This window comes from Ptychodera flava, chromosome 21, assembly GCF_041260155.1.
Source record: "Ptychodera flava strain L36383 chromosome 21, AS_Pfla_20210202, whole genome shotgun sequence".
NCBI lineage: Eukaryota > Metazoa > Hemichordata > Enteropneusta > Ptychoderidae > Ptychodera > Ptychodera flava.
Window position 1 is genome coordinate 25,949,403 of NC_091948.1, and position 14,053 is coordinate 25,963,455.

Below are 14,053 nucleotides of genomic sequence, written 5' to 3' on the forward strand. Positions count from 1 at the left end.
ATTGCTTTTTGTCTAAGCCTGTATAATTGACGTACTGGGAGCTCTCCTTCATCAGGTCTGTCTGATTTTTTGTCAGAACTGATCTACCAGTTTCCTATAGCTTGGCTTCGTTAGCGAAGATATAGAGCGCTTAACGTGACAGTGACGTTACTTTATCGCAAAACTTACTAATTATCGCAATTCTATTTCTCCGGTATGCCTCTGACATGTGTTCATCTATATTTAGATGGAAATGGCTATGGGCAGAAACAACTAGTTTCTTGTCAATGCTGCTTAAAGAATGTGAAATACCCACAAAGAAACGAGTCTGGAAAACGCTTATCCACTTTGTAAAAGAAAATGGCGTATTTAATCGAATAGCTTTAGCATTTTTACAACTGGGAGGCAGAACTTTATGTTTCTTAAGAGCCTTATTTCAATACTTTTAATTTTTTAGCTCATGTTAACAGTGTCGAATCCCTGAACTTTCAACACAAAATAATTGTATACGAAAAACAGACATGACGTACATCAAGACACTGCCATGAAATTATGACAGACAACGCATTTTTCTAGACGTGTGGCGCCAAACGTGTGAGCGAGCAGACGACAAACCGTAATCACGCGTGCGCATTATGGCTTCGTTTTACAAGGATTTTGGGACGAGAAAGGCTTACATATCAAACGATCTGGGTTCGCTACACCATTAGTTGGATATGTGATCAAAGCATTGATTTTGCAACATTATAAACGAAAAGCCTGCATTTAAAAAGCGTCAAGTTACTAATTTTGTTTCCCTTCAAAATCACAATTTCGTAAGGGAATTTAGGCTGCCTGTTTACAAGGTCCGCTTTCGTATGAAGTCCAAAATGGAGTCTCGGTTTCCGTAGAATTTATATAGGCCTTGACGCACTTTACGACATCCACCAATCATGGTTTGTCATGTTTTGTCATAGTGGAGTTTCCCCAATATCTTACGAAATGGGCGGTTAATAGGAACATCAGTATAACGCTCGTTGGAAGTTGAAAAGATTGAAGTCATCGACACAAAGGATGCCGGGTGAGCGCGTTTGGTATCCCTGTTGAAATGTAAACACAACTACGGTGTTCGAAATTGAATTTTCAAGTAATTGGCTATATCAGGTGTTAGACCAATCAATGAAAATGGGATACATTGATGTCTGAATGGCGGTTTATATAGTTTAATGGAAGTATATAGAGAACAAAACGATGCATCGATTTTCAAATTTCTTCCACAAAGCCGTGTTCTTGATTTCGAAACCTTGAACGAGACCAGAAAACCACCGGTTTAGTTGATTATAATTGTAGGTCCTCTAAGTCGGCCACTATACCGATGAAGAAAAAACACCACCACTTTTGAAAAATACATGCTATCTCTTTTTACAGGACAACGCAGCGGAATCGGAAACTGACATTTTGTTCAGTCATGTGTGAAGTTCAGTTACGTAATTGATTTACGTTTCCGTGACAATCAAAGACTTTCCCCTCTGCACTCGAGTTTCCATTCAGACCCTGTTTCTGCTATGGCTTGTCAAAATCGATACAAGCACATGAAAAATGAAGTAATGCCATTCGAAATAGATTAATATATCTCCCACCGACTGAAAGTCTGCCATCTTTAGAAATTAGTGTCAGAAATCCTTTGGAGCTGACTCGCTGATGTTCAAATTGATAAACCTTGTATTATTGGTATATAAATCAAATCACGCTATTCGCTCTACAATACATGTTTGCATGTTCGTATTTCGAGTTACAGTTGCGTTCACCCCGAGGCCTGACAAAGGGGAGCTCAGCTCGGTTGGAAACTGTCCCAGGTATAAGGTTCTGATTACTGTGTATCGTGCGAACTTTCCGCTCCATTGCTGAAGCAGCTGATCTTAAAAAAATATGAGTGCAAACGATACCTTCTCGCTGTGGCATATCTTAAAACACAGGGCACGTTCTTTCCTTTTAAATAAAGGGAATGCTGCAACTTAGTTTCGTTAAATATGCCAGATGGAAAGGAAACGTCAGAAACGGTGACACTCCGCAATATCTATCTCACTGACGTCAAGAGGTCGGGATAGGGGTCTCGGTAAAAATATCAGTACACGAAGCTGAATTTGAATAAATGACAAGATTGGCGGTGCAATTTAGTTACGAGATGTCTCTTGTCTCTCGCAACACATGATAATTCACTCCTCTTTTGAGAGATTTGAATTCATGGCATGGCATCTAGTACCCGTATCTTAGTGACAAGCCTTCACTGATATACGTGCGCCTGATGAGCATTAGTCTAGTCATAGCACGACACAGTGGGTTTTCGTGACGTTGAGAGATCTTGTTCAGAATCTAGCAGTAAATGGAAATCTACTCTAGGCTGGGCAATAAAGTCAGCGTGCAAGGGCAACAGCACATTTTATGAGGCCGATTTCCCAACATCAACGTCAGCAGAAGACATCAAAATGTTTTTATGCCAGCTATTCCATTTACAACGTAAATAAAATTTGAACCATATTCAAACCCAGTCGAAATTGATTGATAACGAGTAGGGTACGATCAAAAAGCTGGTGTAGAATACAGAACTCGTTAACTCTATACAGCAGGTATGTATTGCTAGTCAGTGTGCAAAATGGAAGTTTTCAGGTATTACCATTGTCGGTGTATAAAAAAGTCAAGAATACATATGAATGTACTTACATATTGCATGTATCCGACGAAGCGACACATAAAATCGCCCAGTATCCATATGGGTACACCATAAAGCGCAGCCGTAGACGTGGTACATATGAGCAAAAATGCCACATCGGTTAAGGCTAGGTTGGCGATGTAGTAATTTGTGACCGTTTGCATTTCTTTGTGCTTGAAAATGATGTACAGCACGATACAGTTACCGGTGACGCCGACCAGGACGATGATGGAGAAGAAGACCGGGACGAGTATTAGTTCGATCCCCATGACTGGTCGTTCGATGATTTCGGGGAAGTATGGCTCGGTAGCGTTGGCTGTCTCATTGGCAGATGTCACGTTAATTCTAGGCAGCACATTGTCACCCTCGGCAGGATCCCAGACACTAGGAGTGTGACCGTAGGTATATAGCGTCGGATGGCTCAACGGATTCACCGTAAATCCGGGAATGTTCAAACCCGCCGAATAATTTGTGATCGCCATGTTCTGCTCGTAAGTTCTCAGTCGATGAGTGGATGTCGGTTTCTCTGTAGCGTGGACGTTGACACAATTAAGAAATCAATGTTCTGTGTAACAGCTGCTACCAGCTATTTCATACTGCAAGAGTCATGAAAAGGGGAAAAGAAAAGAATTAGAGATACGGCAGCGATTGTCAAGAAGATACGGTTCCACGCATGACCGGAACCGATTCGGAGCCAATACATCGTTATCTACTGGCTAATGGTGGGCGACGAACGTGGTTGGAAACGTTATCCGTCGTAATGACCTCGCCGTGCCCAGGAAATCAATAAAACATGGAATACAAATGCAAAATAAAGTATATGATAAGCTATTATCAAATATTGAAGCAACAAGCTGTCTAGAACGTTCTTAACGCAATAAATACAATACAACGAAAACAAATCCCTGGTAAAAACAATAAACCCAATCTACCAAGTGGAACATACAACCTTTTGGCAATGCTGAATACAGCGTATATTTCACTGAGCTGACACGTTTAGCGACCTTCTCGGGTATAGTTGGATTTATAGAGAGCTTTATGCACGCTCATACATGTGACATATGTACAAACAAAAATCGAAATGTAACACATTGAGCCATGGGAAATTCTTAATCGCGCGGATAAAGTGGCCAGCGTGCCGGGGTTTAGTAAAGAACACCGTGAGAGAGATAATACCGAACGCTTGGATCTTTGATTCCCACAGGAAGAAAATAAAAGACGATTCTCTGGATGTTGGCCATTTCATAATCTCAGCCACTGGAATTAAAAATGTTCGACGGAATGAGATAGTACAGCGCCTTTCTTGTGAACACAACAAGCCCAAAGGTGTCGTCAAATTTTTGATAGTAAATGAAAATCGCAGACATTTGGCTAATGCTACGATAATAACATATTATGCTGAAACGGCTTGTGTAAACCATCAAGTTCTATACATCGTAAATGTGAACATTCATCTGCAGAAAACATTTAAATGCGTCTCTCACGAAAACACGCAACTCTCCTGTTAATACCTCTAAGTTGAGATCGAAAACTAGCTTGTTCATACTGCAGCAGAGAAATTACACAACAGCTCGAGAGTCAAACGCTGACGTTAAGTGTTTCAAAAAAGGCGCAACAAGGAGATTCTCTTCACGCCGCCAAAAAACAAACACGCTATGAATGCTGTCCCTTTGTTACACTTCTCATCGTTACATGACTCTAACCTGTACATTAGAGTACCTCCCCCTTCTGTAGACTGCATTGACATCTGATAGCCGATGACATCTTGAAAATAATACCACCAAATTATTTTGCGGTAATATCAAAGCAATACGCGATTCCGGACAAGCAGTGCTACATGCTGTACCGCCTCATACTCGGCAATACCTTTTCCCCGCAATCGTTAGAAATGCTACAGTGTCATATCAACGGCAATATTATATGCTTCCAACTACAGAACTATAGATCTGTGAGAATATAACCCACCATACCTCATACACGACAGTATATCACGCCGAACCAAGTTCCGCTTGAAACCGAATAAAACACAGCTTGTTACCCGAATGGCTAAGACATAATGTTCGCCTGAGCATGTAGCGAAGCGTGCAGCGGTAAGGTCGTCTTCGATCCACTCGTCTTTCCTTGGCATGTGAATTTTTTATGCGTGCCGTTCCGACGACGTGTCAGAGTACGCCTGGCCCAATATATCGTATGTTTGAAAATATTGCGAGTTGGGCGAATGACTAGAATTTGCTATGTGTGGTCAGGTTTGTTGTTATAGAACTAAGTAGTAAAACCTGCTGCGATCACTCCATCATCTGACACACACTAAAACTGATTGCCGCGATATAGCTCTACGTTGGTACACGCACCATAACAGATGACACTTAGCATAGCTAATGTGCCAGCATTAGCATAATGAAGACAGCTGATTGGCCTACACAGGGTGTACAATAAAAGTTGGAGATCCGATCGAATATGGACGGCCTTGCGCCAAACGCGTCACCATTCATCATAATCACATTTTTAAGCATTAATTGTGATAGATTACAGGTCTGATGGTAGGTAAGTGATATTCCAATATTACATTTTATCGCACGAAATCCCTCTCATTAAACACTGAATGTATTGACTGTTTTTTTTTCCAAATGACCTTCACGGCTGTTTAGGTACACATAGCGATCCCAAGTGCAAACTGTGGTCTGCTAAATACATACATATACCAGTATATTGAACACTTTCCCCACACGCTATTTATGACAATTTAGTTTGATTAACAAGTTTGCATTCTACATTTAATCAATCAATCAATCAATCAGTCAGTCAATCAATAACGCGGTGTAGCCATGTTGTTTGCTAAAACATTCGCACGTGGGATAATATACCCGCTGAAAGCTCACTGCGAAATTGATTTGCATTGGCTTTCCTTGCAAACAGCGCCTGATTGTATTTTAACATTCACAATACAATATTGATTCGCCACGCTCTGCCCTCAAACATCGAGCTAAAGATGCCGGACTCATCCATCACAGCTAAGGCAACAGCACAGAAAGGGGTTAAATCGCAACGAACGGTATGCATTATGCTGAAGAAACCGCCCTTTCTTCCCTCCGATAATCGCTCAATATCAATTGGCTGCGACAACCTTAATACTAATTCATGTAGTTATCTATCCGGAACAAGATGAATTCATAATACATATATAATTGGACGTCTCGTCTAAGTGGGGTTGTCGTGACGTACATGGAACGCTTTTTGCGCTATTTCTTAGGGCTGCTGTTGACACAGATAAGGAGAGCGAGTTGGTAGCAGGACCGAGGGAAAAATGGCGAAAAAACAGCGCGAAGGAGATTTGAAGACATTGATTTACATCGTTAGAATCGATAGGCTCGGCGGAGTGGATAAATGAACGTGAAAATAGAGAGTGCAGACGTATTGTGTCGTTGTCTTCTGTCATGGTGCTGAGAAAGTGCGACGAGATTTCAACTGATTGCTCGTCACAACGTAAGGGTTTTTAACTTTTGGAATAGGTTCAGTATCCGTTGGTTTTGCTCGATCTTCGGTCGATGTCTAGATTGAACATGCAAGTTACATAAATTGATGATATCTTGGTTTGACTGTCACCATAAGTTTCACTTCGACGTATCTAGTCCTGCCTCAGATGGCAAATTGGAATCATAGTTGCTGATTTATGACGCATTATCTGAATGCCTTTGTCGACTTTCTTTGACTACCATACGGGTTACTCCATATTCCACGCAATTTACGATTGCAAAAAATATCATCAAACAGATAATTATGTTGCCCCTTGGTGAGCTCATTAACTCGAACAAAATGACATACGTTCTATGTACCTTTGACAGGAAATACAATGTTCTTGAAGCCTTGCGGTTTGGAAAATCCACACGTATTATTAATTTATGATTATTCGATATATTTGAACGGATGGTAGCAACTTTAACCTTTAGAAATATTTAACATGTTTTTGCTTGGATCAAGTCAAGTTTAATTCTATATCCTCAAACAATTTAACACAAACCATACTCTGAATTAGGCTTTCGAAGCTGTATGTTTATAATACACTAATTATTACCCCTAAGGTAGTATGCGCCTCGAAAGTGAAAGACAAACTTTTGCTCAAACTTTCCTCCATGAAATATTAAGACACACTCTTACCAAAACAAGAATAAAAATCAGGGGTCATAGTACAAATTTTAGTACTAGAGAAACAAATTACCCGATATTTACCGATATTTGAAATTAAAAATGGCCGCCATCCCTGTGTTAACTGTATGGCAAAAAATAAAATTTTCGATTTTCGATAAACTAAGACGGTGAATATTTTTCTTATTTCAAGAGCTTTAAAATGAGCCTTCGCAAGTGGTAGATCATAAAAGAATTTGAAAAGTTTGGGAGTCAGAGTATCTGTTCCCGAGGCCCATTCTGCCTTAACAAACGAAGCAATTGAATCCGGATTGGAATTCACTTAGGCAACCTGTCGATGTGTTCTAAGACTGTGAACTCTTCTCATTCGGTCGTTGTGCATGCCTGGGTGAGTAAAACTACAACCCAAGGTTTTCTCGATGTAGCAAAAGTAATGAAAAATTTACAGCAGCGTATAGTCACACAGCCTCTCATGGCTAGAAACACAGATTTTTATCAGCCTTCTGACGGAAGTACCGAGTCATGAAGGGGATGATTTGATGATGGGAAGTTGAGTGGTGTAAAGTACGGATTACCTGGGCAGCAATTCGAGGACAAAAACTTCGGTGTTCTTCGAGACAGAAGGTCACATAGCACTAAGGTTTTTCAGAAGAAAGTGTAGTATACAAGCAAGGCTATGATTAAAGAAACGATTGCAATATCGGCTCGTGTGCTTCGGTGTTAAGAGGAGCCAAGGCGATATGAGTGATCAACATTGTCAAATAGTGCTGACATCTTGTCCAGGGGCAAGATATTGACCTTTGTAAAGTGACAGGAGGTTGCCATAAGAGGCACCTTAAGAAGTGCTGTTCTAGTACCGTAGAATATTCTACAGCGTAGGCCCAGGAGAGTTGGGCAGCTAAATTGCAAGAAAGTCGCTGATAATAAGCATTTACGATGACAGTTTTGGTCAGCTTTCAGATGAATGAGGGACTTAAGGCTCTCCACTGTTCTTCTCAGTGTCATCATCATTTCCTTTGTCTCGACAACTCTGTTTCAGCGTTGGGCTTGGTCAGACTTGTTGAAGTGTTGGCTTGTTCAGCGGGGCAACTCGACACAAGATAGCGGCTTCGATTTTTCTTAAGGGTCGGCAGAGCACTCTTCAAGGGCATTCACTGACAGGGCAAATCTCTATGAAAAGGCGTGTTCTGGAGTTTATTGCTTTGTTGTTTTCATTTTCGGCGGCAGGAGAAATTACTCACACTGGAAGCAAAATTGAAACAGTATATTTTATTTTACTGGGCCTTTCTTACTTTTCTGTACATAACTGTTTATCACTGACAAACTTATCATAATTTTTTCCATAACGTTAGCGTTTAAAATTTAAACTAGTAACGCTAAATAGCGGCCGGTATTTCATAATAGACAAAGTTATTGATCACTTTGTGATTTTACTGGCAGAACGAAGCGTAAAATCGATGATAATCATCCCCTAAACATTTTGTGAGGAAGCTAGCCCTCGATTTGTCGTAATAAATGGACATTTAAGGTATTTTTAAATCCAATTGCTATTACAGCCTTCCTTCTGGAAGTTCCTCTACGAATCGTCGACCTGAGTCGAAGTTATAAATGATTTGTCCGTTGCTATCGATGCCCACGCATGCAATTCAGATCCAAGGTTCCCCCTTAAACTGGAGTCTGATAATAACAATCTTGAAAGACTGATGATTATTTTACGAACCTTATCGTAGTTTTTCACTGAACGGGATTAACCCGTTCTATCGCCAGAGAAGATTGCCCATCATCTGTGCGTTAGATGCGGTAATTATGTCCGCTATATTGATTTGATGGTCGATTTCGATTGCCGAGGCTATAACATGGAAATTGTGATAGTTGTCTGAGATAGAGCATCTCCATCTGTCTGTCTGTCTATCTGTCTATCTGTCTATCAGTCTGTATCTCTCTCTCTCTCTCTCTCTCTCTCTCTCTCTCTCTCTCTCTCTCTCTCTTTACGCCGTATCATAATGAAAACCCTTTTTACCTTTATCATTGACGATTGTCATCTTTCATTTGATTATAAAGTTTCAAGATCTTCGCAAGGAGAAATAAGAAGTTTATTCGTCGCCAAGGTTTGGCAATTCACCAATCCCTGCTAATGTTCCCTTGCATGTGTGTGTGAGTGCCCAAAAGTGTCCACATGATATGTTTTGGAGTAGCCAAACGAATGAATTATGGATAAATGGAGAAACACGTAAACAATGAATTTCTCTTCTTTATTTTTCAGCAAGAATGAAATACAGGATTTCAGCTGTTTATACGGAAAACAACTTAACGAAATGTATGGCTGTCATGAGATAGAGTTGCCCATGCGCAGTGCACAATTTACGGAGAGTGTGGCTTCGGTATTTCCAAATTCTGCCTTTTAGAGAAGATGGTTTCCACGCTATTTCTACACTACACAGTGAGGCTAGGTGTATCTCTTTTTACATAATAATTCATATCATTTGCTAGAGCATATACTTAACAGCTACTCAATTATTGCAAAATTTCACTGGATACATCCTTGGTTTCACAGTGACATCTGTGGACCCTGTGGGGTGTGGTGGCCAAATATCTTCCCTGTGTAGGCCTTTGCTGGATTTTACAATTACAACCCAAATCTTATCCTAACCCCTAACCTTGTCTCCCTAGGTAAATGAAATTTGCCGACCATTTTCTTCTCCTGGTCTACTCTTACTGGTCTGTCAATTCTTGAGGGAAAGGAAGAATTGCCGGGGTCGTATCACTACGGCTGCGTTAAACTCCTTTGCAGTGTAAGAGGTACTAAAACTTTGATCAATGGGGTAACAAAGTCAACAGGAAAAGGTTACGTAGGTATCAACAGCTAATTTGCATATACTATACCGTGTGACTTCTTAAGGTTCGGAGACAAGAAATTGACCTTTTTTATCTAACGATTCTCTGGTGGTTAATAAGCTCAGAACCCCCGTAAATTGTAAATTTTCTGAAAGCCAACATATAGGGGAACATTTTGGTGACAGCAGTGTCACCATTGTTTACATAACTATCACGTTACAGGTAATTTGCATAACCTTCCAAAAATCTGTTTTCCCTATGTTTTATCTCAATTCTTCAAAATATCTGACTCAAACTTTCTGGAATGCAAGCTATCACAACGCTCTCCCAAAGCGTGTCTCAGATTTTTTATATCTTGCTTAGTATTTTTGGAGCACAATTTTAAAGAAATCAACTAGGATTAAATTCACCGCTCTTGAAGTTTTTCTGGCATAAAAATTGTTTAGAAGGTTTGAAGAAATTCTGAGACATACTTTGGAAGATCCTTAGGACAACTTGCACCCTAACAAATTTCAGCCTTATATCTCTAAGCATTGACACAAAACATAGGGAAAACCGATTTTTGAAAGGTTATGCAAATTACCTGTCACGTGATAGTTATTTAAAGAATGGTGACACTATGGTAACCAAAATTTTTCCCTAAATCTTTGCTTTCCGAAAAGATATAATTTACGGGGGTTCTGAGCTTATTAATCACTAGAGAATTGTTCGCTTAAAAAGGTCAATTTCTTTTCTTGGAACCTTAAATTCTTACAGCTATCGTATTATTATATTTACATGTAAAATTTGAAATTTTTGATGACAGTAACACTTTTTACGGAAATACTTTAAATGGTGTCTTTTGTAATCAATGTTTCAATTTTCTAAAACTTTAAATGTGGAACCATTCAAAAACACACGACAAACATACAACTTGATGTGACCGGCCCTTATTTTAAAGTTTTCACAAACTTACAGCGGCCAACGGCATCTAATTCATAAATCTTATATTATTTTTGTAATAAAGATATCACCCATCAAGGAAGGATACAAATATTAGTGTTCGCCATTGTGTGCGCTTCAAGCATACACTGTCTCAGAGGCAGTCAGATTTTACAAGTAAGATGATTGGAACTAATTTGGGATAATTGAATCTTGACATTTTTCAAGTTCTCAAAATCTTTGGTGTCCTGTAGCTGAATGTAGCAATATTACAGATTACCCATAAAAAACAAGAGTATAACTTAAAAAGAAAAGCAGATGAGCTTACATTTGCAGATTAACCAAACGTTACTTCACCACAATTATCCAAAATTAGTTCCGATCGTGTTACGTATAAGAAAACTTACACATATATACATACACATACACACACCCACGCTCTCTTTGTCTGTCTCTCTATCTCTGAGTCTCTCATATATGTTCCGATGGACGATGCACGTTCGGTGTTTGCTGTTTTGCTTTATCATTTAATCACTATGTATTTTTCTCACAAATGCGTCAGACGCTTGAAGTTGTCTCATATCGAATACCTAACTTTCAAAGGAATAGAAGACAACGTGGCGGTAATCCTAATTATTTTGGTAAATTAGGAGAAATATTCTTAATGTTATTTGTTATGATTTTATTTCCTTTTGTATTTCGAGTGTTTATTGTCGACTTAAATCATTTCGTTATGTCTTTTATGTACAGCATGTAAATGTCCTTGATCTTGATAAATGCTATGCGTATTGACCTTCATGAAAAGAGGTTTTCTAACTCTATGGCGTCATCAACATTAATAAATAAAGATCAATAATAATAATAATAATAATAATAATAATAATAATAATAATAATAAATTACTATTACACATGACCACATGGAAGGCTACGGGTGGTCATGTTATCGCTTCTAAACTGGTCTTAGTCTGCAAAAACAATCACAGATTTAGAGGCACTAGATTAAGCTTTCTGTTCATGTCTCCATGTAATTTGTCAGACGATTTCAAAGACAGATGAAGTGCAAATCTTTGCTAATCTGTCCGGTACTTCCCACAAAGGCGGTCTTAATCTTGGCCCCTATTGCAATTCGGCTTACAGCGAGATTTTGATTTTTGGTTTAAACGAACTCTGTAAAAAAACCTATATGGCGTCTCTAAATCGAATAGCCACCGGTATTCAGAATGTAAAACGTACAATTTATTTGTAGACTCAATTTCCTCGACTGAAGTAGTCGTGTATTAGCCAATGTTAACTGGATACCGAACTGACAAAATTTGACCTTTTAAGAATTTGCACTTTCTTATTCATAGAATTGCTTAGAACTGCCTTGAGTATTTGTGATAGCTGTACATTTCTTGGATGACGCTCAGTTTCATTCCATCAGGGCCTTTTAAGACAATGTAAAATCAGTCCAATGTTTACCCAGGGGAATGAACTACGACCCCATCGCAAGGAGAAAATTTGTTTATTTGGCACCCCTATGAGAACCTTTCTGCGAAGTGTTAATTCTGCTTTGTCGGTGAAAAAACGTTGCTTTAGTGATACGTACAAAAATGAGCTAAGTTATCCTTTGACATACTGTTTTTAAAACCATATGTTCGAGACTGTTGAATTTAGTTCAATTGCAAAGAACAGTTTCATTTTGTCCACCGTTGTTGGAAATACATGAACAGATTTAGGATTCTTTCAATGAGTTTAGTATAACACTGCAGATTGAACATCGAAACCAATGAAAGAATGATTAAGCAATAAAACTCACCAGTTTCCTTGCCCAGCACTAATTACAAGGGAACATTTTATGATTTGGAAGATCACCTTCTGAGGCGTACAGTCAGTCTTCTGGAAGGGCGGTTAACAAGTTCATATGACGAATCATGGGAAGTTTTAACATTTTAAGTACTCCTCTAGTGAACATAAGTTTCGTATGTTAGAAGCTGGATGTGTTGAGTCAGTAATCTAAATAATGATTGGGTTCAACGATGTTAGACTTGCGATCCTGGCTTGATGCAACATGTACGAAAGACGGTGAAATTAGACAGTAGTAGAACATTGGTATCCCTCGAATATATGAGTTGACACTCGATTTTGATCATTCTCTTGCAAATATATTCGAAGAGAAATACAGGGTGATTACTATTTTGACTCTGCGAATAAAGCTGTTGGAGCCATCAAGCTGCCCATCAAAAACTTGGCTTTCTGGATATGAGGAAAGGCAATCTAAGAGTGTTCCTGCTCAACGATAATGCTCACATTCGCACGTCTATCTGCCATCGGATCACCCACTATACCCACAACATGTTCAGTAATCTGAAGTCTCGTCTTCATGCCATGAGGTACGGAGACGATGACGTTTTAAAGGCTGCCACAAACTTCGAGTGGCTGATGGAGTACAGCGATGACTTCTTTTACATTGGACGCATGGACGGCCTGAAGTACAAATGGGCATGGTGCATTTTAGTTGAGGGAGAATCCGTTGAAACAAAACAGGGTAGAGACATTTGTGCTCACATCACCTGCAGAAGGCGCTTCTGAGAAACCCTTTGACCGCTTCATGTCATAACCAATATATATGTGTGAGTGAAAAGACTTTATTAAAGATAGCGGGCTTTATCTTTTATTGATGTGAACATTATAAACTGTTTCATGAATTACAAGAGGACTACAATGAAAATGCATACCGTTATCTAGGACTCGGTTCATTTTTGTACTTACATTAAAGGTCACCGTTTTAAACATTTTCTATGGCTCTCCTTTTTAAAGCAAAATTTCTCGAATAAAATCAACGAAAAATGTGTTTACTTTTATAAAAATGTTGACAAGGCGCGGGGTCGAAATAATTATCGCTATAAGATAGTTTGAAATAAAATGCAAATAATTTAAAAGACCGAAGCGCCACCACAGAATGTTTTACAAATGTTAGCAATGAACACACAATTTAGATTTTCACAATTAAATAATTTTCGAGTTACAAATCAAATATGGCCGAAGCAAATATGTGTCTGAATTCAAATCGATCAAATTCATCACCAAGGATTGAAACACTGGCATTTTCAAAGACAATATGGCTGAAGAACAGGAATCCAAAACATCTCCCCAACGATTAGATGATATTTGTTGGTAAGCAAAATGCAAAAGTAATAAGTTAATGGGGCTGTAATTTAAGTATTTGCATAGTCATGCCATATCGCCATTATTTGACAGTGGCCAATCAGGCACGGGAAACGCAATCCGTAAGTTCAACTTTTGTGCGTTACTCGAGGTCAGTCCGATAGCAAAATATCAATAAGGCGTTGGAATACTGTCCCGCATAGACAAATTTTGCCGGCTAATTCTTCACCTAAACACATACATACGAGATCCCTTGTCCCCAGGATCGTAAACAACACAATGTTTTGCCAAACACTGTACTAAATTGTCAACCATCGACATTCTGAATGATATTCAA

General features: G+C 39.0%; 1 protein-coding gene across 6 annotated transcripts in view; it reads right to left on the bottom strand.

The window, feature by feature from the left end:
• The window catches only part of LOC139121851 (G-protein coupled receptor 54-like), a 190,286-nt gene that overhangs the window by 50,433 nt on the left and 125,800 nt on the right, over window positions 1-14,053 (bottom strand). For 4 of the 6 annotated variants that reach the window (XM_070687077.1, XM_070687073.1, XM_070687075.1 and 1 more), the window contains one exon: window positions 2,680-3,264. In XM_070687077.1, coding sequence (XP_070543178.1) covers window positions 2,680-3,150 — 471 coding nt within the window. In that variant the 5' untranslated portion in view covers window positions 3,151-3,264. Of the gene's footprint in view, window positions 1-2,679; window positions 3,265-4,638; window positions 5,030-14,053 lie in introns of those variants that run through there. The other 2 variants (XM_070687078.1, XM_070687074.1) reach the window with 2 other exon arrangements.